Source organism: Brachyhypopomus gauderio, chromosome 5, assembly GCF_052324685.1.
Source record: "Brachyhypopomus gauderio isolate BG-103 chromosome 5, BGAUD_0.2, whole genome shotgun sequence".
NCBI classification, from domain to species: Eukaryota; Metazoa; Chordata; class Actinopteri; order Gymnotiformes; family Hypopomidae; genus Brachyhypopomus; species Brachyhypopomus gauderio.
The window spans coordinates 20,357,706-20,381,879 of record NC_135215.1 but is presented as its reverse complement, the minus strand read 5'-3'; the positions used below and the strand labels follow the sequence as shown (position 1 = coordinate 20,381,879).

The window sequence follows — 24,174 nt, the reverse complement described above, 5'->3', positions numbered from 1 at the left end:
GAGGTTTTTTGCCACGTTTTTGTGTGAATACAGACAGGCTCAAGTACATAGATGACAGCCACAATGTGGATAACATGAAGAAGAACGTTTTTGGAGTACTATTGCAAGTTTTGAAACTAAAATCAGCTTTGTGCTAACCTTTCATTCAGTGTACAGTACTCAGCCTCATTTATGAACCTTTATGAAGAGGTTCATGGATTTAGAGAATTAAGGTGAACTGGTAAAATGAGATTTGGTCATCCCTCTGCTCTCAAACATATACACAAATAGTAGGGGTGCTTATGTCCTCATGCCTGTGTCACCTTCAAAATCTCATTTTTTGTTAAGCTGTTATAGCTAGGACTGTCAGAATAACAGATAGACCTTATTAAACACACAGACCCACCCACCCACACACATGTACATACATATATATATATATATATATATATATATATATATATATATATATATATATATATATATATATATATATATATATATATATATAATTTCCCGTTCCACCACATCCCAAAGGTGCTCTATTGGATTGAGATCTGGTGATTAAGGAGGCCATTCGAATACAGTGAACTCATTGTTGTGTTCAATGAAACTAGTCTGAGAAGATTTACGTTTACCCTGCTGGAAGTAGTCATCAGAAGATGGGTACACTGTGGTCATAAAGGGACGGATATGGTCAGCAACAATACTCAGGTAGGCTGTGGCATTGACATGATGATCAATTGGTACTAATGGGCCCAAAATGTAACAGGAAAATATCCCCCACACCTTTGCACCACCACCACCACCAGCCTGAACCGTTGATACAACATTTTTCCAATCTTCTATTGTCCAGTTTTGGTCAGTGTTGCAAATAACACCGTTAAAAATAACGGTGTTAGGTAACGGCGTCATTTGGTCAGTAATGGGATAATATAATTAATTACTTTTCCTGTCGTTACAACGCCGTTGATGTTACTGGTCATTAAAAGCGGTGCTACTATATATTGATATACTAACAGTAATCCGCTGCCCAGGCTAGTGAGGAGTAACAGATCTCGATAGGTCACAGTTCTCGGTGTAACGCCTGTTTAACTTAACAAGTCAGTAAGCGATTGGCTAAGGCAGCATTATGGTAGCCAATCAGAGCCAGTGTTTTTACACGCGTGCCGAAGCACACCAGTGACACGACACAAACTTAGAAGAGGCAGAAATGGCGAGTCAGGAGCAAGCCGAAGAAATTTTTTTTACAAAGATTTGGGATTTTAAAGGATTTTATCCTGCACTGGTCTGTTGATGTGCAATAAATATCAAAAGTTAAACAACTTTCTGATCTACTCATTTCAACTGACTGTGAAAACTGCTTTTTCAAAAAATCCGTATTCATTGGCATATAACTTTTTTTTTAACTGTAATGCAAATAGTTACTTTCCCTGGTAACGAGTTACTTTTATTATAGAGTAATTCAGTTACTAACTCAGTTATTTTTTGAACAAGTAGTGAGTAACTATAACTAATTATTTTTTTAAGTAACATTTTAACATCACATTCCCAACACTGGTTTTGGTGAGCAATTATTTTAGTTATCAGTCAGGAAAGGCACTTCTTGAAAGGCTCTTTAAAGAACTTGCATACAGCAAATTTATTTTATGCTTATAATTAGATTTGTGTTCATTGTTTTCAGACCAAGAAGATACCTGCTTTAACATAGTATGAAAACGGCAATTATGTGTGAGGCTGTCCAGTCCTTTACAAATTTAGTGATTGTCCATTTTTAATGAATACTGCATGTATTTGTAAGGATTTTTGTTGAGTTTTATGCTATTAAATTATTGTCGCAGACGTCTGATACTTCAGATTAGAGGTCTGCGCGGGACTGTTTTTTAAATCCCGCTCCCGCCCGCTTTAATCCCGCTCCCGCAAAAAAAATCGCTTGTTTTAATCCCGCTCCCACCCGCACCTGCATGTTTTAGTCCCGCTCCCGCCCACACCGGCCAGAAAATCGCTTGTTTTAATCCCGCACCTGCCCGCCACATACACGTTTCTGTCGCCCCCGCCCGCAATCCTAATATGAATTGAATTAATTAAATTTAGTACTTGAAATTTTCTTATGTATTTATTAAAACAGCAATTATAGCGATGGATCGCGCTGTCCCATTTCTTACCACAGTCCAAACACATGCCGTCAGGTGTACACCAACACTTTCTGACATCTATCACAACAAGCAAATGGTAGACGATTTCCATCTCCATTAATTACAATGGAATATGACTTCCATACATCAGACTTTCCTGTAGTTGGCTTAATTGTGGTGTATTCGCCAGTTTTAATTGAATTTTCCACAGCTGAAACTGGTTGACCGTCTACAGTCTCTGCCATTTCGGTATCAAAATGACAAAATGACGCACACTTCATGTTCACGTGATCAGTTGCTTAGCCAATATTTTGAATTAGTTTATTGCTTACTTACTGAATGATTAGTTGTTTTCGTCCTGTTCCTTATGCATGGAAATCATTGCGTTGTTAATATTATAATTTTCTAGACTATTTATTAATTTGCGGGATTTTTCTACATGTATATGTGGTCCCGCTCCCGCATCGCCTGGACCAGAGCCGTAGAAAGAGAGAGTTGCGACACTCTGTGATCTCGCCGCTCAGAGGTCACGTGGTTCATGGAGGCCCGTATAGTTCCAATCAAACACGAGCACTGAATGGTTTTAAGCGTGAAAGACATCAGCGGTTACCGTATTTCTGGTAAATATTACAACACAATATGCATTAATTATCATTTTCCACATACGAACAACTTGATAATATAATTTGATAATTTATAACTTGATAATAATAATTTTAATATATATATTAAAAAATATATATATATTTTATTGATTAAAAAAAAAATTATATATATATATATATATATATATATATATATATTATAGTATCTTTGAACAAAACTAGAGTTACAAATAGCCTGTTGAAGCAGCCTGCACTATTAAAGGTTCAGGCATAGATTTATTTAGTCCACAAAACAACACTAAAAACACATAGATTTATTCTGTAGTCTACACTACAACACTAAAATAACATCATTAAATACATAAATTAATTCATTAGCCACATTACAACACTAAAATAACATCATTATGGCAACATCCACAATATTGTCAATCCAAGAAGACATGCTGGCCCAGGGACACTTTTTTTTGTGTTGACAAGCAGGTGTACACAAGACTGTCTTGAAAACCTGTTTAGCTGCATAAGACAGAGGAATCCAGTCCCAACTCCTGTAGAGTTTCACCGGGCACTAAGATCAATATCAGTTGGACAGTTTCTTATTACACTAAAATCAGGAAGCTATCAGGAGGATGACAGTAGCCTATTGGCAGACTTCCTGGATGCTAAAGAGGAATTTCCCAGTCCTGGCATCAGAGTGGATGACCTGTTGGAGCACAACCCTGTGCCTACACCCTCACCTGACTACACAAAAATGGAGACCTGTGCTCTCTATCATCTGACAGGCTACATTGTGAATCAAGTAATCAAATATTCCAAAATTTGTAATGAATGTCAAATTGCAATTAAGCACAGAAACGAGAGCCCTGAAGAAGAGCACAGTATTTTACTAAAGTTGAAGGAATTCAAGTCAGGTGCACTTTGTCGACCATCACAGGAGGCTTTTGATCTAGTTTGGAAAATCGAGCAATTGTTTCAAACTAGGACCAGTGCCTCACTTATGGCACTCCCTAATGCAAAACATTTAATGGAGATAGAGGCTAGGCTCTTAGACAGTAGGCTTACCTCATGCCATGATGTTAAACAAAAAATAACTAACAGATACATCAGGCTGAGGTTGAGAATCGCAGCAAAGCACATCCAGGCTGAGAGGAAAAAACACACACTGTCCAAAACTGGGCATTTTGGAAGTAAAAGCCAGATGAAAATGGCTAAGAAAAGCCAGCAAAACCATGTAACACCTGGAAATACACCCCCATCAAATACTTTCATTGTTACCATGAATGTGCTTGGTCTGTCTTTAACTCCTACAAATGTCCTGCCACCCAGTGGTACTTAAACTTCAGTAGGTATGGAGGATCTGTTTTTCTCATCCCCACTCCACCAGTTACTGCAGTAATCACCAATCTACATTGCTCCACTGGTCTGGTCATCACACCACCGGCCTAAAAAAAATATTTTAAATGTTATGATGGTAATGACAATCCTAAGCATCATACGTAATTAAATAAAAATTTGTTACTAAATTGTGTTGAGATTATATATAGACCTGTTGATTGTTGCATCCTGTATAAATAGTGGTCATCCATGTACAAGCTGCTGGTTATATCACCTGTCACTGAAACACTAGCTAATTAATTAATCAACTAAAGAGCAACTTCACTACAATCCAACCATCTTTTCTACTTCAGATAGTTACCATTAATTACAATATGATCAAATCTATATAGGTATTACTGAATTTAACAATTATCCTAATGACTGAATACTCTGAGGCTAATGCACCGCTAAGCGATTCCTGCTTTTAATAACATAGCTAATGCTAGCGAAGTGTAATTTAAGCTAAAGGTATTTAAAATGCAGAAATAAACTAACAACAAGACTAACAACAAGTGACCACTTAACTATAACAGTAATACTAATCACATTTATGGAGGATTATATAGGAAACGATGAATAATTCATTAACTTACCAGAAAAACAGCCGCGGAAATGCTTCAAATATACGCAGTTCAATGCTGGAACTATAGCATGTTTGGAACTATTGGTCTCCCCATGGCACGTTTACTTCCGCATTCCTGAATTACAATAGGAGTCTATGGGAGTGTCGCAACTCTCTCTTTCTACGGCTCTGGCCTGGACTAAATAAACTCCCGCTCCCGCCAATAACAATTAAATTCTGTCCCGCGCCGCAAGATAGTAGAGGTCTGCGGGAGTGCAGACCTCTACTTCAGATCACAAATAATTTTAATCTCTTTTTGAATTCGTTTTAGTGCTTACTTTCAGCAGGGGGCGAAATATCTGACATATTCCTGAATGTGTTCTGCGCTGCGTTGAACCGGCTCTGGTTCTCGTGAACACACCCAACGAGACGCGGATACGTCGAACGGCCACATCACCAATAGGAAGTGAGACCATGTTGAACTGACTAGTAGATTTTGACAACTGAACAAGTAAGTATGAATGCAAAACTGTCACTTTCCCTCAAACTTGTTGAGAAAAAGGCAAGAATAAATTGTGTGTTCATTCGCGGTTGTGGTCTAAATACCGAGCACTTTCATTGTTTAGCTAGTGATTCATTTGATTGTAATCTGTGACCGGATTGCAGTTAAATTAGCTAGCCTGCTAGAACTGTGAAGTTAGATTGAGTTTTAACCTAACTTGACCAGTTGGATGATGTCTTTTATCTGTTTTATATAAGATATCCTATTTTTTATATTTGTAAGCATAGTTAGTATGTTTTAGTTATTTAACTGGGTATTTTATTGCGCATAGTCTCAATCGCCGACGTAGCTATCGAAATTAAAATGAGTAAACTTCCTTGTATTATTGTCGCTCCCGTGATTCGTGCACACAATACACAGCGCCTGGCTAGTTGGCTGGCTGTTTACGCTATATGTCTCTGGTTATACACAAAAACAGGAGAGGGAGATGAGAGATTATGGTTCATCGTTTGGTATTACATTTGAAAAGTGAGACCTGTATCTTAAGGCTATTTCTCTCTGTAAGCTTCTCTGGGGCGACTAGACTCATTCTTCCTTGTATTATTTCTGTAGAGATGGCCGCGTTTGAGAAGGTGTCCCTGAAATCCGCGCAGTATCCCAAACCATCGGGTCTGTCGGTACCGTATGGTACAGCTGGGTTCCGGACCACCGCAACGCACCTGGACCACGTCATGTTCCGCACGGGCTTGCTGGCAGCTCTGAGGTCCAAAAACACCAAGTCTACCATCGGGGTCATGGTCACTGCCTCTCACAACCCAGTGGTCAGTGCAGCTTAGCGCTATACCGGTACACCGTGACTGGGAGAAAATGCACAACGAGACACACTCTTTGTCCTTTCTCATTGCTGCCTGTACACCAGAGATGTTCAAAAGTAGCAAAATACAAGTCTCAGGTCAATACCAGGATAAGCTTAGGGACAGGAGATGGAAAATAACTATTGTATAACTGTATTGAAGGTAAAATATAATTCAGGGGAATGAAAGTGAGCAGGAGTAAAACAGAGTTCATGTGTGTGAATGAGAGGGCAGACGGTGGACAGGTCCAGTTACAAGGAGTTGATTTGGTGAAGGTTGATGAGTTTACCTACTTAGGGTCGAGGGTACAGAGTAATGGAGGAAGTGAAAGAGGTAAAGAAGAGAGTGCAGGCAGAGTGGTGTGGATTGCATAAAGTGTCTGGGGTGATCTGTAATAGAAGGGTGTCAGCTAGAATTAAAGGAAAGATCTATAGTGACAGTAGTGAGACCTGCTATGTTGTATGGACTGGAGACAGTGGCACTGACAAAGAGACAGGTGAGGGAGATGGAGGTGTCTGAGATGAAGATGTTGAGATTCTCATTTGGAGTGACGAGGAAGGATAGGATCAGAAATGAGTTTATTAGAGGATCACCACATGTAGCATGTTTTGGAGATAAAGTTAGAGAAGCGGGATTGAGATGGTTTGGACATGTACAGAGGAGGGAGGAGAGGTTTATTGGTAAGAGGGCCTTGATGATGGAACTTCCAGGCAAGAGGAGGAGAGGTAGACCTAAGAGGAGGTTTATGGATGCAGTGGTAGAGGATATGAGAGTGGCTGGTGTGTCAGTGGAGGATACTCAGGACAGGGCCAGATGGAGGAGTTTGATCTGCTGTGGCGCCCCCTAAACGGGAATAGCCGAAAGATGAATAAAAAGAAGAACTGTATTGAAGGCAAAGTGACTAGCGTAAGCTAAACAAACCTATCTGGGTGTGTGTTCAGGTGCCTTATGAAGTTTGATGTGGTCGTCCCAGTGCCCTTTTCCCCCATATTCTTTACATATTGTGGTCTTTCGGGTAATGTCCAAGGACTGTAAACCCCCTATAGCCAAACACTCCTTGTATGGTACTCATGTGTTTACATTTGCCGCTTCAATCTCGGATTATGTGATCTGCGTTGTGATCTACATTGACCAAAACAAATGTAAGAAATAATGACATCATAAACACTGAGTCTTTTTTTCTATAACTTTTGCAAACAGCACCTGGATAACGAACTGACTTATTGTTCACAGGTTATTTTGGACGAGGTCGAGTCAAAAATCATTAGGGCGACTTAAGTGTGACTTCGACGTGAATGTCTGTGCCCATGTCTGCTGTACACACACACCTTTCCCTTCTGTGCGACTCTCTGCTTTCTCAGGAGGATAACGGCCTTAAGATGATTGACCCAATGGGTGAAATGGTGGCCCCAGCCTGGGAAGTGTATGCTACCCAACTAGCCAATGCAGAGCAGGAAGCTTTGTGTACTGTGCTAAAGGAAATCATAGAGAAGGAAGCCATTAACATGAGTGAACCTGCGAGTGTCTTCATCGGCAGAGACACCAGGTAGCCTGTTGAGCAGTTTCTTTTTTCCCCCCATTAACAATATAATGAAAACTAAAATAGTTTCTCTAGTAATTTTGCATAATGCACTAGCTGATTGGCTGTGGTTGTTGTCAATCAGGCCAAGTAGTGAGAGCCTGTCAAAGGCTGTGATTGATGGCGTTTCCTGTATGGGCGGGCACAGTCAAGGTGTGCATATGGCTTTTTTTTTAATATATACAATCAAGCATTATAATATTAGTTAAACTTACCTGTATTTTCAGACAACAGAGTCAATTTAATAATCTCTGTATTTGATGAAATTTTTTTCATTCAGTAGTTTCAGCTGTGTGTGTGTGTGTGTGTGTGTGTGTGTGTGTGTGTGTGTGTGTGTGTGTGTGTGTGTGTGTGTGTGTGTGTGTGTGTGTGTGTGTGTATGTTCATTGTTCATGTTGGTTTTAGACTATGGTCTGGTGACCACACCTCAGCTGCATTTCATGGTTCTTTGTCGCAACACCAAAGATGGCTACGGAACCGCCACATTACATGGCTACTACGAGAAACTCTCCAAGGCTTTCATTGAACTCACCAAGAATGTAAGAGACTCTGGGAAAGTAATACTATAATCAAAATAAAACACATGTCGCCATTCATTTCCAGAGATTGACACAATACACTTTGCCCATTAAAATGTTTCCTCACCGCTCCCCTAGGCTCTTAATCGCACTGATGACCAAAAGAGGCTGCTGGTAGATGGTGCCAATGGCGTTGGAGCGCTCAAACTGAGAGAAATGGAGGCATTTCTCAAGCACGAACTGCAGGTGGCGCTCTTCAATGACGGCAGCAGCGGCAAGCTCAACCACCTGTGTGGAGCCGACTATGTGAAAGTACACCAGAAAGCTCCGCAAGGTGTGTATAATATTAAATATATGTATTATATGGTGTTTTCCTACCAGCTTGTGTTATTTCCAGACCTACTCATGCAGTAGTGCTGGCAGCTTTTGAACAGCTCTTCCTGTATCAGACTGCACTTTAACCTGGACTCATTATGTCTCCTCATAGTCACATATGGACTTGCTTACACCAATAACAATAAAACCTACAACAATAATCCCCCACCTTCCACAGGTATGCATATGGGTCCAGGTGAGCGATGCTGCTCATTTGATGGCGATGCGGATCGTATCATTTATTATTACAACGACTCTGCTGGCCGCTTTCATCTGCTAGATGGGGATAAGATGGCCACACTCATTAGCATGTCCCTCAAAGAGCTTTTAACACAGGTAAAACACACACACATACAAAGGATCAACTCATAAATACAAAGCTGACATTTAATTAAAATCTTCCCACTTTGTATTAGACATACTTAATATTCATATACAGGTAGGCCCTGACATACATAAGCACAAGTTGACATGTATGGGGTTGTCAACATTTGGAGAAAGTAGTACATATAGTAGTACATTGATTTTTATGACTATTTAACTTTTTTAGTGACTAGAGTCTTGCATTGTGTATATGAAAGAAATGTATGACAAGTATGTGCTTACAGGACAAAAAACATAATAGGAAATGTATATGGGGTTTGCTATTTTACACGAATTTCATCTTAAACAAGGGCTATTGGAACATCCTGGTTGCCTATGGTGGTGTCTTACTGTACATGTTACTTGTATGGTTTTGTACAGGCAGGGTTGAACCTGCAGGTGGCTGTTGTGCAGACAGCATATGCTAATGGCAGCTCTACAAGATACCTGGAGGATGTGATGAAGGTACATTTCAACTGATGCTGCACAACATTCCTCTGTGATCCATGTTGAGAAAGATCTGGTTTATTCCGTTGTTTCTTATTTGAGATTTGGATTTCCAATATTCCTTAATGTTCGTAATACATATTCGGTTTTCATTTTTGTTTTGTTTTTAGTGAGTAATAATCCATAGTTCTCCATACTTTCCAAACTTTGCGTTTTCTCTTTTTGAAGTACTGTAACTACTTTGGCCTCTACTCTTAGGTCACAGTGTGCTGTGCAAAGACGGGTGTGAAGCATCTCCACCGGACTGCCCAGGCTTTTGATATTGGAGTTTATTTTGAAGCCAATGGCCATGGAACAGTAAGCTCACTGTAATTACTTTAGTACATAACTTTTTTTCTTTCACTATTTTTATAGATTTTAGGTCTATGTCTGCCTCTGCATCACAGATAAATAAAACTTATGCAATTAACTCAAAACTCTCTTTATTTAAAGGTTTACAGGGACACATCTATTTTCAATTCTTTTACATCAGTCATTAAGACCTGTCAATCCTGATCCTCATGGTCCCTCATCTGTATGGGTTCCTTGTCCATATTGGCATTAGCTCAATGTTACTTTTTTTGAAGACCATTAAATGATGACTAGAGTTGTAAATATCTCTTTCTGAAGTCCAGAAAGCTTTCTTCCAGCTTACTCAACTGATCTAAGCCTTGTGAACAGACCCAACTCTGCTTTGAACTGTCTGTGCTTCTGGTCCATTTAAGGTTCTGTTCAGCAAGGAAGCCGAGGAGAAGATCCGACAGCTGGTGAAACACACCAACGCCAATGATGAGAAGAAACGCGTGGCCAAGCTTCTAGCCAGCACCATCGATCTCATCAACCAGGTACAGCAGCTGCCACTGTTTTATTCCAGGAGCCTCCAGTGACCCTACATGTCTTGAGGACCATATTGATAACCGTCTTGTTCATGTCTTTGTGTAAACATGTTCATATTGTCTCTCTCCCTCCCTCCTCCTGTAGGCTGCAGGTGATTCTCTTTCAGATATGTTGTTGATTGAAGCCCTGTTGGCTATTAGAGGAATGAGCATTCAAGAATGGGACGCCCTTTACACAGACCTGCCCAACCGACAGCTCAAAGTCAAGGTGGGTGGGTCCTTCAGTACTACCTCTGAATACGCTCCCAGGTTGCTGTGCCTTATCGCAGTCACACCCGTGCCTTCCTGTTTCTCACCACTGTAATTTGCACTACTGGTAGTGAAATGTGTGCCTGTATATATGCATGTGTGATTGAAGTGAGTGATTATAAGATGCATTTACAATGACTTTGCATGAACGCTTCTAAACTAAAATTGTGGTGCTTCTTCATCGCTAGGTAGCAGACAGGCGGGTGATCGACACCACAGATGCGGAGCGTCGCGCGGTGACACCAGCAGGTCTGCAGGACACTGTAGATGCCCTGGTCAAGAAGTACAAACAAGCCCGTGCTTTTGTGCGACCCTCAGGCACTGAGAACATAGTCAGAGTATACGCTGAGGCCGACACACAGGTGGATATATTCTCTCTCAGTATGTCTGTGTATGTGTCTGTCTGTCTCTCTCTTCACCTGTACATGCACAGTATGCCTCTCCTCTCTAGAGATGGGGAGTTTTACATTTACTTCAAATTGTGTAACAAATGCATGTATGCTTGTAGTAATATGTGAGATGTGTTTGTCTATGCAGGAGGGTGCAGATAGTTTGGCGTATGAAGTAAGTCTGGCTGTATACCGCCAAGCTGGAGGCACTGGGGAGGAGCCAAAGCCTTTAAAGTGATAACACTATACACACACACACAGTCCAGAACCTGGCGCTGGGGTTTGGGGTTTTGTGTCAATGTAGAATTCATATCAATGGCACATTCTCAGCACAAACATGGCAAAATTGTGCTGCCTATTTCATTTTGTATTTTATGAGCACTTTGACCTGTGTTCATGATCATGAGCCTTAATAAACAGAGATTACATTACATATTTGGTTCTTCTTCTCTAGCACTTCTCATGGTACCAAAACTGATGCAGTCTGATTCTGTCTAACAATCACTGGACTGCCCTTGTGAAAAAGTTCATAACAATAGTTTAGCTTAATAAAAATTGGGCATAAAAATGATTTGTTTGTAGTCCATTTATTGCTTGTAAGATAGCAGGAAGTTATTTATTGCCAGTTGGATGGCATATACCCATCTTAAGCAATCTTTTCAGTTCAAACTAACTGTCATGGTAATTATAGCAACAAGCCAATGGCATTTCTGGTAGCCAGGACAACCAGTTTGCTTCAAAGTAGTTTATTTCTTGCACATTTGAAGACAACAAGAGAACACAGAATATTAGCTACTTAGTTTTGGCACAGTATCACCAAGAGACGAGGTAGACAGTGAGGAGTCACTTTCCTGCTTTCAACTTATGGTTTCTAGTAAAGGTTAAAATTAAGGCCTTGACATTGTCCTTTATGAATATAATTTTTTTCAGTATTCAGTGATTGACAGGAATATGGATAGTCATGAGCTATGTAAACCAAGCCACCATATTGTAGTTTCCTGCTTTGGTCACGCAGTGGTGAGAAAGAGGAATGAAGGGGATGTGTTGATCAGGCCATTTGAGCTCTTACTCCTCCATCTCATTGATTGCGCCAGAGATGGTGATGGTGCGTTCTTGTGTGTCTCTGTGCAGAATGTCCTCCTCTGTCCTAACTGTTCTAAAGCCAAAGAGGTGGCATTAGTATCAAGGAAAGCTGCAACAGAAATATATGTATACATAGACATATACACACACTTCCAGTCAAAGGTTTGGACACAGCTGATTGAATGTATGTTCTTCATAGTATTAATGGCATTTTAGCTAATGCTTTATGTTTTAATTAGCTTCTGAGAAATATAAATAATATAAATGTCTAATGTCGATAGCGTATATAACGGATATAAATCTGTTTCCCAATATAATGTATGCAGTATATAAAATTAATAATAATGACATTTTAAATGAATTTTTGTTCCCTCCTAAAAACAATTACACATTTTGCTCCTCATCCTACAAGTGATCAGCATACATGAGAATGTCTTCAGGTCATCATAGGTGCTGCCTCAGGAAGCTGGTTAAGAGAACACCAAGAGCATCCAGAGCTTCATCCCAAACTGTCCAGTAATGGGTAGCTCTGAAGAACAACCTATGGCCATCTATTAAACCATCTACTTTGACCAAACATAGTAAAGCCATGTATTGCTTCATTATTTCGATTCCTTCACTGTTTTTCTAAAATGTAGAAAATATAAAAAATAAATAAACTAGTTATGTCCAAACTTTTGACTGGGTTTGCTTCATGCACTGTTCCTGGGTATTGAGGATTTCGCATCTACATAAGGGGAGGGACAGAATTGGTCACACTGGCAGAAGTGACTACTTTTACCTGATGAGCACAGTCTTCCTCTCGGTCACCTCCACGGCCTGCTCCTGGGTGACCTCTCCCAGCGTCCCCTGGGGTCTGACGGAGGAGGAGGAAGAGGCTGTTGCCTTCAGCAAGGCCGTAGCTGTTCCACTGGATCCCTGACCAAGGCCAAGCCCGTGGGTGCTGACTAGGCCTGCGCCAACACTCATCAGGGACAGGTCACCCACCATGGAGTTGAGCCGGTTATCTTCACCCTCGATCAGCTTCCTATACAAGGACAGAATGGATCCCAGTTACTGTAGCTCACCTGTTAGAACATGCAAAGAGTGGTGGTGGTAACACCAAGATTGTGAGTGTTGCCGGCTGTCACTGTACCACGTGGCCATTTAGCTGAAAATTACATCGCTTTTTACAAAAGAGAAATTAAATGGAAAAGTTGTATGAAGGATTAGAACCTTCACAGGATCTGGTTACGTCTTTGAAATGAAGCAGTACACTTATCTGGTTGGATTACACTACCTGTACGTGGTGATCTCAATCTCAAGAGCCATCTTCACATTCAGCAGGTCCTGGTACTCTTTCAGCAGCCGAGCTATCTTCTCTTTCATTATCTTCATCTCCACCTTAAGTGCCTCAATTTGAGCCTACAATAATGCATTGTGCTGAGAGTTTGTAAACACTTAATGCATTTTAACTAGTTTAGTTACTGTTATAACCCTGCTCACAAATACTCATAGTTGTATCTGTAAGACAAGCCTTCAATATTAATACAAACTGTGTAATCGATAGTGGAATTGCAGAATTTCTACTGCACACTTACATGCAATTCCTCCTCTTCTTTTGTGTATTTTTCCTGGGCTTCACGGACCTGGGCCTCCAGAGCCTCATTCCTGGTTCTGAGAGCTTCTAGTTCACGCTGCTTATTCTGGATCTGTGGACACGCGCACGAGTTGAGATGGACTGTTGCACGTGTGCTCATGAATCAGACCTGCAGGTTTAATGGTGAAGACCAGAGGAAGCGATATAAAGGAATTGAACTTACATCCTTCTTCAGGGCAGTGATTTCCTCTCTGACGCCCCGAACAGATTCCACATGCCGTGATGACGCCACATTCAAGTCCTGGAATTTTGTCTTGTACCATGCATCCATTTCCTGGTGATCACAAAATCAGACAGTGACATTGGCATGGATACGTTGGTACCAAATCTACCCATGAACTGTTTATATTTGTAGTCACCCATGTCCAGAACTGAGAATGGTGAGATGTCATATTTTCACTTAAATACAGCATTATCTCAATCTTTCAAGCACAGGTTCATGAGGAAAAAGGCTTATTAGTGTAGGGTTTTGGCTACCTGCAGGTTACGTGCTGCGATGCTGTCGTACTGGGACTGGATCTGTTTGAGGGCTGAGGCCAGGTCTGGCAGTGAGAATGACACATCCACCTTAGCCACGGTTCCGTAAATCTGTGCCATTAACTCTTCGATTTCCTGATCAGGAGAAAGCAAAATTAGCCCACACACAAACCACAGTTCAAACCCAGCTGTTTTAGAAAAAAATTATAATTTCAAGTAACCAAACTTGTCAAACTACAGCACAGAATAGCACAGTAACTTTCTTAACCGAAGTACTGAAATGTGGCCCATGTCGAGCAGTTTACTGCAGTAATGGAAAATGTTCCACCTGTTTGTGAATCCTCTGAAGGAATTCCAACTCCACATCCAGGTTTTCCAGTTGCTTCTCCAAAGCGATGCGGGCGGCAGTGGCAGCATCGACATCCTGGGATGTGGGTGGAAGATATTAGCCACTAAAAGGCATCCTTGTAAATTTTTCTCCGATTAGCGCCAGAACACGAAGACTTGTCAAATGTTCAATTACAGTCACATGCCGCGACTCACTTTAAACTTTTACAATTCTAGGCCAACGACGAAGTTATTAGAATGTGCCGTTCAGTTTTGACCGAACCACTCACAGGTTTGAAAACTTCGATCTCTCGCTCCGCTTTATTTCTGGCTTCCAGGGCCTCCTCGTACTTAACTTTCACCATCTCCAACTGCCCTGCCATGGCCTCCTTAGCAGCAGTGGCAAGATCCTTCAGGGCGAGAGATTAGGGCATTAGTGTAGGAACTTTGCGGTATTTGGGTGCGCACGAGTGTGCGGTCATCATGTAAAGGTGGTTTTGGGCTGTCCTTATAGATCTCTCACCCTTTGGCCCTTCATCTGGTCAGCAATCCTCCTGAGCTCCCTCAGCTGATCTTCATACATGTTGCGCAGACCGGATGGCTTCACAAAGCGGCCTTTCAAAGCGTCGATCTCGGTCTCCAGCGTTTTATTCTGCTGCTCCAGAGAGCGCACCTTCAAAACAGCCACGCCAGCTTTATGCCGCGTGTTCAGGGAAAACAGCTACGCGTATACAGATGTGCTGTACCTTCTCAATGTAGATGGCCAGACGGTCATTGAGGGTGACCATCTCCTGCCTCTCGCTCGTGCGCGTGCTGAGAAAGGCCCGGTTATCAGCGGCAGCGGCCTCCAGATCCAACGCTCCTCCGGTACCGACACACAGCGCGCCCATACTCACGCTGCTGCACGAGCACACAATACACACTGCGCTATTGCGTATCATACCGTGCATGTAAATCTTTACATGGAATAAGGAAGAATGAAAAAAGAAATAAGAAAGACAGACAAACGTACCTAGTCATTGACCTGCGCGTGCCTGAAAGCGCCCTGCGTTGTCCCGTTGTCCCGATGCGCGAATAACTTGCGGAACGGTGGCGAGTCTCCCGACGAGTTGGAGAGGGGCTTGACACTCGAACCTGATACGAGCAAGAGGAGGCCAGGGCGTCCTCAAAGTGACGGCGGTAAGAAGACATTCTCTCTGGGCTTCCACTCATTCTGAGGCCGGTGGATCTTTCAGTTCTCTTGCTCTGACAAGACGGGTAGACTGTCCTATACCCACTCATTCATGATTGGAGTTTTTATAGCCGCTGGTGGGACCCAACCTACCCGTCACGGAATCTTGAACCATTTTAACACTTAGTTGAACCTCTTAAAATATCTCACGAACCGTCGTGAAGAACGTGTATGCCCACTCGATAAAAATAGAGAACTGCACTTAATTAAGAGGAGAGACATTACTGTATGTAGAAATCATGCTACAGGGTCACCAGTGACCTGAAACTTCGCCAATACAGTGTATTTTAAAGGAAAATTATTATGATAATGCTTTGGTGGCATACATGCGCGAGATGGAGAAAGAGTATTGTCTTTGTTACTGAGCTGCAGAGGGAAGTATGGAGCACTTAATTAGTCCGTGAAATGTTGGCAAATTCCAGATCTGTAGTCACACTGTATCTGATTCTGACGCACCCACGTTATTGTTAGAAACGAGATAGTAATATAAACGAATGGATGAACAAAACAAACAAACAAACAAAAAAGAAAATATTCAACTAAATAATAACAATGATTTAGGCTGTTTTCAACATAATAAACATGAAGATTAAAACATAAATATTCGGTCTAACACACCAAAAGAAAAAATATATACATAAAATTACTATAATAATGTACGTATTCATCTGTAAACCAGGAGCACAACTGTGTTGTTGTTGTTGTTGTTGTGTTATATGCCTTTATTGATCATTTTCGTTTTTATCTTCATCTCATTAGCCCTCTTAGATCAGAACTGTGTTCAGACGATCTGTTGTGCCCCACCGAGCGTTATTCTCGGTCGGACGCAGAATCGTCGGAGTGTTTTTCAGGTGCCCCCCTACTTGAAGTAACCACTTGTCTCAAGCGTCCAGTGCTTTCCAGAAAATAGAAAACGACTTTATATCACATTTTCTACCTCAACTCGGCCACAATGGCAGGGAACTTTTGGCAGAGTTCGCATTAGTAAGTCTGTCCATTCGCTATGAATGATTTCTTTGTTTCAGGGCCTGCTGCGTTGCGAATTTGGCTAACATTTGTGACTAGCTTCGTAGCTAGTTAAACTAGCTCTCCCAGCTGGCCTTAGACGTCCTAGCCAACGTTAGTGGGTTAGCTGCGTTAGAGATGGCCAACCAGGACCTGACAGCAAGTATTTTAGAGCTGTAATGTTGTTTGCATGAAAGTGGTAAATACGAATTCGAACATAACTACCACGGACAATCCGAGAAGCGTCCGACTTAACTAGTGTTTTAAAGACCGAAACAGTTCGCTAGCTAACGAGCTATATCTAACTAGTTAGTTAGCTACCTCTCGTCCTCCAGCTGTCTGATGTAAGCTAGGATCATTATCGGTGCCTATAGTAGCACATAATTAAAGTTTACTTTCTTATTGTAGCCTTTATGTTGCTATCTTGAGCGGTGACCAGTGAAAAAGAAATATATTTATTATTAGGAAATATAGCTGTTGCTGGCTAATTTAACCTAGCTGGCAAACGTCAGTTTGAATAAATAACGTAGCTTGCTTCTGTTTCTTGCTATTTTTAAGCTGAATTAAAATCTAGATAGCCAGATGGTCTTTCTGTCAAATAACGGATTAAAAAAACATTTGCTTTGTCATTGTTGTTCACGTCCTTACATCTAATTCGTAGTTTTTAACATATTAAGATAGACAATATTCTACAGGGTGAGAGATGTATGATGAAAATTTGAAGAATTGACTAGATCGTGGAGATTGTCAACATATAGTTTGTCTTGGTGTCATGCTTACAAATTTATTGTGTTCATATGTGGATTGCTGTGCAAGCCAACATGAAAGTGTCACCGTGAACAGTAGCGTTTAATTAGTAAATACAAAATAAAAGCCCTAACTCTCTTCTTTTCATGATGTGAATCCAGTTCTTAGAAGGAAGTTGACTAGTTTGAGATTTTGGGTAGATGTGGAGCCAGCACTTAACCTTATATGGAAAGTACTCCAAATGTTTTAGAATATGAGATCGTATAATCCATTGCTTATTGCAGGTTTAAAAAGTAAACAGAAGTGTTTAAATCTGTTTTAATCTGGTTTTAAGATCCCAGTTTTTGTTTTATTAGCCTGCAGTGGGTCCTGGATAAGCAGGATCTGTTGAAAGAGCGTCAGAAAGATCTGAAGTTCCTCACAGAGGAGGAGTACTGGAAACTGCAGATATTTTTTGCAAATGGTACAAGACAAATTATAGTTTTTCATTTAGCATATTAAGATTTATGTTGTATTTACATTCAGTATGTATTTGGTTAATTTGAAATCTTTTAACAGTGATTAGGAATGTAGCTTACTGCTGAATATAATTTTTGCATAATATAAGCCATCTTCTAGTTGGTAACTTATGCCATAGTAACTTATGGCAATGAAAGAAAAAACTTTTATTTCAGAAAATTAATGTAAGAGCGCCAAATTAAAGAGGAAGTATGCTGGTGCCTAAATAATTCTACTAAGGTGAGAGAGTAACTTCTGCTGTCTTTTAGTAATCCAGGCCTTGGGGGAACACTTGAAACTGAGACAGCAGGTCATTGCCACGGCAACTGTCTACTTCAAGCGATTTTATGCTAGGTGAGTAGGCTGGCTCTGTGATAACCCTAAAATGGGTTGTTCAAAATTGTGCTTTAAAACATATGTTGTTCAGAAGCTGTCAGACCATATTTGCTGTTCTGTTTTCCCCTCTTTCTTTCATTCTCTTACCATCATTTAGCTGATATTGCTAATGACCACCTGTGCTTGAGCTAATGGTGTAAAACCAGTCATTGAATGCATTATTAAGGCATTTTCCATAAAGGTTCTGCTTCTATCTGTAAGTGCTCCATGCCAGACCCTGTCCAGGTGGACATTCCACTGGCATTCGGCCCTGCAGTGGAATAGAGGTGTGCACTGCTCAGTCTGTGCAGCTTGGAGTGTTGCTTGATAAGTAGTTAAAAAACATGTGATACCAGAACTTCAGGTTCATAAACATGCCTTTGTTTTTACATCACATTTTGTGTCAAAGGGTTATTTTTTTATCATCAGTTCAATCTTTTTTCGCAGGTACTCTTTAAAGAGCATAGACCCAGTATTGATGGCTCCTACTTGTGTGTTTCTAGCTTCTAAAGTAGAGGTAAAAAAGTAATTCCCACATTCCATGCCTTCACTTTTTAACACATTTGGTTCAACATCTAAACCAGTATTGTCTTTGTTCATGACAGGAATTTGGAGTTGTTTCAAATACTCGCCTTATTTCTGCAGCAACTTCTGTGTGTAAGTGAAAAAGACGAAATACAGTGGCATGAAATCCATTTGCCCCTCACGCAATTGCTGTTCAGCCTCTATATCCCAAAAATAAATGATCGTTTTCAAGATTCCTAACCTGAAGATTTACTTACAATAATTGATTTGCCCAACCGTCTTTCATGTCATCATCTATTTAAACATTTTGATGCTTTGGATTTGTTCTCTGGAGGTTGGAATTTAAATGGAACAGTGACAGCAGGTTTATTATTCAGTCAGTATTTATTTAAAATAAATTTTCCATGTACTCTACTTGAAAAGCACCCTCTGTGCTTCTGTTTATCTCAACAGTGAAAACACGGTTCTCCTATGCCTTTCCTAAGGAGTTCCCATATAGAATGAACCATGTAAGTAACATTAGTCTTGTATAAATGCTTTCCTCCCTTTCACCATGGATACATATACTGGGGATTTAAAACACAGACACATTATGTTTGCGCCCCTTCCTGAAAGCATTGACAAGGACTGTATTGGTTAAATTATGGAAAACTGACAGCCACGCTTCTGACAATGGCTTGCTGACTAGCTTGTGAGAAGAGAATGCCAAACTCACGCCTGTGTGTTTGCATGGGCGTGTGCACTCGAGGGTGGGGTAGGTGGGGTGACTGAACGTTCCTCAGCCATGTACTGTGTGTCACTCTTCTGACATCTGTGAAGGAATTACGCACGCGCTCCTTGCACCTCCCTGCCAAACGTTGCGCTGCCCCAAGATATTGTGGCGGAGTGGCTCTTCTTGGGTCTCACGCTGGCTCTAAGTGCTTTCTGATGGTCAGGAGGGTTATTTGTGGGTAGCCGCGCATGCACTGCCCAACGGCCGCCCGTGGGCCTAGGTAGAGGCGTGGGCTGGTCGGTAGCACACCTACTGCACTAGTGTTGAGATATATGGGGCTGTTTTTCATCAACAAGACCTGAGTGTATACTTTCCATCTCTCTCTGGCTCTGTAGATCTTGGAGTGTGAGTTCTACTTGCTGGAGCTTATGGTTAGTGTGTCCCATCCCACATCACCCCCCAAATGCCCAGAAAATGGTCTTAATGTCACTTATTTGAGGTGTCTGGCTGTTTCAGGACTGCTGTCTGATTGTGTACCATCCCTATAGACCGTTATTGCAGTATGTACAGGACATGGGTCAGGAGGACATGCTCCTCCCACTAGCATGGTAATACCCCCCCCCCCCCTAACATTTTCATGAATCACAAAGAATGTCTGTAATATCTAGCAATGTAATCAAGCAGTCAATCATTGTTGTCTGTATAATGTAGCTCTAATCACACTAATGCTCTAAAGTTCATCGGGTGTTGCTTGAAAACACATTTGTGTCCATGAAACAACGCATTGCTGATTGCAGCAGTCTGTATGTTTCTTCAGTTTTTGTTCTTTCTGCCTCTATAGGAGAATAGTGAATGACACGTACAGAACTGACCTGTGTCTGCTCTATCCGCCCTTCATGATTGCTCTTGGTAAGGTATCCGTTGGGTTTTAGTTGGAATTGTTAGGATAACATGCCAAAACGATCGGTGACCAAAATGGTTCTGGACTGCTGTATGCAATATGCCAAATATGCCAAAAAGCATAACCTTCAGACTTTATCCTCTATGACAAGTAAAAACATTCTGAAGTTCTGTGATGTCCCACTATGGTGGTTCTCAGAAACCAGCCAAATTCCCACAAGCAAATTCACTAATTTGGTAGGAGATTCTTATGTAACAACTCCTGGCCCACAGATGTGCTGCTGATATTACTTCTAGAGGCAGTTCAGAGCTCTATTTGTCTCTGTCTCTCTCTCTCTCTGTGTGTGTGTGTGTGTGTGTGTGTGTGTGTGTGTCATGCAGTTAAGGTCTAGGTGCTCTAAAATTTTACTTCTGGGTAGAAACTGTATATGTATGCATATGCAGTATTTGTGTATGTGTATGCAGTATACTGTATTTCTCAGCACAGTACTAGTGACCAACCACACCGTTCAAACTGCTGATATATGTCAGTTCCTAATGCATTATAACAGGTCTTTACTACAGTTAATGGCCTGATGCAGTAGTACTGAGAGCTGAAAGACGAATTTAGTTAGGCCTGATTTTCGAGTTAACTAAAGATTTAATCTTTGTCTCATTGAAAATCCTGTCGAACATTAAAACTCAACACTCTAAGAAGTCGAAACATCTAACAGATAAATGTTCTTCGTTCTCCGGCATCAGTTGCCACAGGTTGTTTGACGTCTTTAAGATGTTCCTCACAATAAGTTGGTTACGTGATTATCTCCAGGCGATTTAGAAATTTAGGTTCGTTTCATAATGGCATGGCTACTCCATGCAGCTACCATACAATCACTCATTCTTTTCATCCTTTTGCCTTGAGACAATTAACAGAAGGTGCTTTTTAAATGAACGAGTGTGATGGTCTTTGAGACACAGTTATTAAATGCCAAGTGGAGTCTCCACACTGTCTTATTAAGATAATTGGTTGGGCCATCTTTGGTGCTCGATCTGCTGCTGGTTTGGAGTTGACCTCTGTATCTCCTCCCCCTTTCCTTCCCCAGCATGTTTGCATGTGGCATGTGTGGTGCAGCAGAAGGACGCCCGGCAGTGGTTCGCTGAACTGTCCGTGGACATGGATAAGGTAGGAAGTAAAGGTCTGGTATTCATGGTATACTTCCACTGCAGCTTCTCATAGGCGGTAACCCAAGTGCTCCTGTTGCTAAGCCTATATAACTTCTTTACTAAAGAGAAAGAACAATTGTTGCTAACTGTTATTGCCCTTAAATGGTGCTCTATGGAAATATTTTCTTCATTGCCTGGGTCTTTAAAATTAGATGGCGTTGACCAAGGCGCAATTTTAAAAACCAGACTATTGTCGTCTTCGAGGACCATGCTGGAATGTTTGTGTTATGTCGTGTGTAGGCTGGGGTTATTTATTTATTTATTTATAAATTTATTTATCTAACACCTTCCAACAATGCCTTGCATTGTCTAAAGTGCTTAACAAAACAATATCATAAAACCATTTAAGGTAAAAGTAGAAATTTACAATTTCTTTGAATAAAGAGACAGAAACGGACCTTTTAGTTAACGTGACGATGCCATTTTTCATTTTTATTAGAACCAACAAACAGCATTACATCTCATGAATCAGTGCTATCTTAAATGGACAATGACTTACGAAATACACCACAGTTTGCTAATAATTTACTTATTTTTTTGTTGTCTTTTGGTTAGATCTTGGAGATCATCAGAGTGATCCTGAAGCTCTATGATCAGTGGAAAAACTTTGATGACAGGAAAGAAATGCCTGCCATATTAAACAAAGTTCCCAAACCCAAGCCACCTCCCAACAGGTATGACAGACCAGACAAGACCTGAGAAACAGATGATCACAACTGCACTTGGTTGATATTGCAATAGGTGCAGACACAGAAGCATTGCCAAGCTTTGGAAATGATAGAGATACAGAAAAAGCTATTGCTACTTACTCCTCTACTAACAAAGCCTTTCTCATAAGGCCTCAGTTTATAAAGACGCATCATTGTTAGATCTGCTGCTTAATCATCTGCTTCCCCGTTTTCTCATTCCGCAGTGAGAATGATCAGAGCTCCAACGGGAATCAAAACAGCTCGTACAGTCAGTCTTAAAGCTCACCCAGCAGAGGCAGCTGAGGGGAGTCCAGACCCAGCACGGTGGCACACTGTGGACACCTGACTCCTGTTCATGTCAAGAACCCCATTTGTTTCAGTGATGGAGGGATGATGCAGACTCACTTTGCAGCCTGTCTACACCCATGCGACGTCTGCCCTTATGAGCTCCCGCAGCAAGGGCAGATGTGATGTCACTGTGTTTCCTCCACTGATCAGAGTCTCTGTTAAGCTAATGTTTGCTTACGGTATGGAGCCACAATTCTGGCCTCAGCTAACCAGTGATGGAATACTGGTAGGAATCTGGGGTGTTTCGATATAGCTGTATTGTGTCATAATGTTAGCTTAACATTATGGCCACACACACACACACACACACGCCTGTCTGTGAAGTGTACTCAGCTATGTTGTTCTTTAACCTGATCCTGACTTCCTTGAAGAATCCTATGAAGCAGGTGCTCTATGGGAATAAGAGAACTTGATAATTTCTTTCTGCATTCTGTGTGCGAGCGTGCATGCATTCGTGCGTGTATGCATGCATGCATGCATGTGTGCGTGTGTGTGTGTCTGTCTGCGCGCTTCTTGTTGACCATATCGCAGGTTGCATTCCTCAGGGAAAACGCAGTTTACTCCACAGAAGGCTGTCTGTGAAATAACTGGCCACAGGGCTATGTGAACGTGATCTCATTGGACCCTTGTACTGTGTAATCTGATCCTGATTGGATATTTTTCCTGTCTTTTGTTGCAGTTGGACATAGGCACTGTGAATGCGAAAGCACAGGTTATATTATTTCCTTTAGAAGTTCACCTTGTTCACCACCATCCCAAACCTGCACTTGTAAATATGCTTTTAAAATGTATATTTAAAAAGATAAACTTCAAATTCAATTTCTTTGAATTTGCCACACTTGTATTTGCCTATAACCAAACAGTTATTTTAATTTTATGTCTTGTTGGAGATATTATGTAGGTTTATTTTACTGCTGTTAGGTGTAGTATGTGGGCTTTGTGGATTTCAAACATCCACCAGTATAATGGCTGTGGTAATCTTCCCCCGTAGCCAGTATGTGTTCTTAGGTCTTGAACATCATTCTTTTTTTTCTGTTGAAAGGATCAAGAGATGTTTTCTCTGGTTGATTGTGTTTCTCACAGGGGCCTTGGACTGTACAACAGCAGATTCTGTCACAAAAAAATTATTTGTATTAGTGCTGTTTGGTAAAAATGTTATCGCCTTTTTTGAAAGTGCCAGCTCAAATGTAGTTGTGGCTAGTGATGTGGCAGGTTTTTTTAATTGATTGTTTTTGTTGTTTTATTTGGGTATAATACTTTTCCTGTAAATATGTTAAGGCCTCTGAGTGATGTAGAAGGTATTTGGATTTTGTCTTGGATTTTTGTCACAGATTGAATGCCTTATTAAATAAAGCTGCTGGTTTAAACAGGTGTGTCATCTTGAAGGCAAAAATGAGATAGAACGAGATTCTTATAATTTCTAGTCGTGTAGTCATTAACGTTTTTACCTAAAATTAACCATGAAACGTTAATGACGGGCTGTATTATTAATGAATACTCTAAACCCATAAGGTTAATGGCCGCGTTACGTTAGGGGAGCGCTAGT

The 24,174-nt window shown here is 41.0% G+C and overlaps 4 protein-coding genes across 6 annotated transcripts in view; 2 read left to right on the top strand and 2 right to left on the bottom strand.

Moving 5' to 3' along the window:
- LOC143514765 (cystine/glutamate transporter) overlaps nucleotides 1-5,017 on the bottom strand; it is a 40,900-nt gene extending 35,883 nt beyond the window's left edge. Inside the window, exon 1 of one of the 2 annotated variants that reach the window (XM_077006350.1) lies at nucleotides 4,997-5,017. The gene's annotated coding sequence lies outside the window, so the exon portion shown is untranslated. Of the gene's footprint in view, nucleotides 1-2,450; nucleotides 2,797-4,996 lie in introns of those variants that run through there. The other variant, XM_077006349.1, reaches the window with a different exon arrangement.
- pgm3 (phosphoglucomutase 3) lies at nucleotides 4,620-11,300 on the top strand. Its single transcript, XM_077006345.1, has 13 exons — nucleotides 4,620-5,169; nucleotides 5,773-5,981; nucleotides 7,376-7,560; nucleotides 7,679-7,746; nucleotides 7,999-8,132; nucleotides 8,250-8,445; nucleotides 8,665-8,822; nucleotides 9,231-9,314; nucleotides 9,555-9,653; nucleotides 10,061-10,180; nucleotides 10,317-10,439; nucleotides 10,669-10,842; nucleotides 11,018-11,300. The coding sequence occupies exons 2-13, from the start codon at nucleotides 5,775-5,777 to the stop codon at nucleotides 11,105-11,107; spliced, it is 1,638 nt and encodes a 545-aa protein (XP_076862460.1). The 5' UTR covers nucleotides 4,620-5,169; nucleotides 5,773-5,774; the 3' UTR covers nucleotides 11,108-11,300.
- Nucleotides 11,301-11,599: 299 nt separating this feature from the next.
- ngs (notochord granular surface) lies at nucleotides 11,600-15,712 on the bottom strand. 2 transcript variants are annotated; one of them, XM_077006346.1, is made up of 11 exons: nucleotides 15,408-15,712; nucleotides 15,142-15,295; nucleotides 14,919-15,068; nucleotides 14,686-14,805; nucleotides 14,397-14,492; nucleotides 14,069-14,203; nucleotides 13,755-13,865; nucleotides 13,533-13,643; nucleotides 13,232-13,356; nucleotides 12,734-12,979; nucleotides 11,600-12,025 (listed from the first exon to the last, which is right to left on the bottom strand). In XM_077006346.1, the coding sequence occupies exons 1-11, from the start codon at nucleotides 15,674-15,676 to the stop codon at nucleotides 11,935-11,937; spliced, it is 1,608 nt and encodes a 535-aa protein (XP_076862461.1). In that variant the 5' UTR covers nucleotides 15,677-15,712; the 3' UTR covers nucleotides 11,600-11,934. The 2 variants fall into 2 exon arrangements, with proteins under 2 accessions (XP_076862461.1, XP_076862462.1); XM_077006347.1 differs by having other exon boundaries at nucleotides 11,600-12,020; nucleotides 15,408-15,710.
- A 723-nt stretch (nucleotides 15,713-16,435) lies between these two features.
- Nucleotides 16,436-23,999, top strand: ccnc (cyclin C). The gene is made up of 12 exons (XM_077006359.1): nucleotides 16,436-16,610; nucleotides 17,735-17,841; nucleotides 18,146-18,230; nucleotides 18,699-18,768; nucleotides 18,857-18,908; nucleotides 19,230-19,285; nucleotides 19,884-19,919; nucleotides 20,005-20,096; nucleotides 20,330-20,397; nucleotides 21,471-21,550; nucleotides 22,147-22,265; nucleotides 22,505-23,999. Exons 1-12 carry the CDS (start codon nucleotides 16,579-16,581, stop codon nucleotides 22,557-22,559), a joined length of 852 nt encoding a protein of 283 aa, XP_076862474.1. The 5' UTR covers nucleotides 16,436-16,578; the 3' UTR covers nucleotides 22,560-23,999.
- Nucleotides 24,000-24,174: the final 175 nt, after the last annotated feature.

Excerpts from the sequence above, each read along its gene's own strand:
- pgm3 (XM_077006345.1), top strand. The coding sequence starts at position 5,775 with ATGGCCGCGTTTGAGAAGGTGTCCCTGAAATCCGCGCAGTATCCCAAA. Across the intron at positions 8,133-8,249 it reads TCATTGAACTCACCAAGAAT|GCTCTTAATCGCACTGATGA; the intron begins GTAAGAGACTCT and ends CCGCTCCCCTAG. Across the intron at positions 8,823-9,230 it reads TCAAAGAGCTTTTAACACAG|GCAGGGTTGAACCTGCAGGT; the intron begins GTAAAACACACA and ends GGTTTTGTACAG.
- ngs (XM_077006346.1), bottom strand. The coding sequence starts at position 15,676 with ATGAGTGGGTATAGGACAGTCTACCCGTCTTGTCAGAGCAAGAGAACT. Across the intron at positions 14,204-14,396 it reads TTCAGAGGATTCACAAACAG|GAAATCGAAGAGTTAATGGC; the intron begins GTGGAACATTTT and ends TCTCCTGATCAG. Across the intron at positions 13,644-13,754 it reads TCACTGCCCTGAAGAAGGAT|ATCCAGAATAAGCAGCGTGA; the intron begins GTAAGTTCAATT and ends GCGTGTCCACAG.
- ccnc (XM_077006359.1), top strand. The coding sequence starts at position 16,579 with ATGGCAGGGAACTTTTGGCAGAGTTCGCATTA. Across the intron at positions 19,286-19,883 it reads TCCCATATAGAATGAACCAT|ATCTTGGAGTGTGAGTTCTA; the intron begins GTAAGTAACATT and ends CTGGCTCTGTAG. Across the intron at positions 20,398-21,470 it reads GCCCTTCATGATTGCTCTTG|CATGTTTGCATGTGGCATGT; the intron begins GTAAGGTATCCG and ends TTCCTTCCCCAG.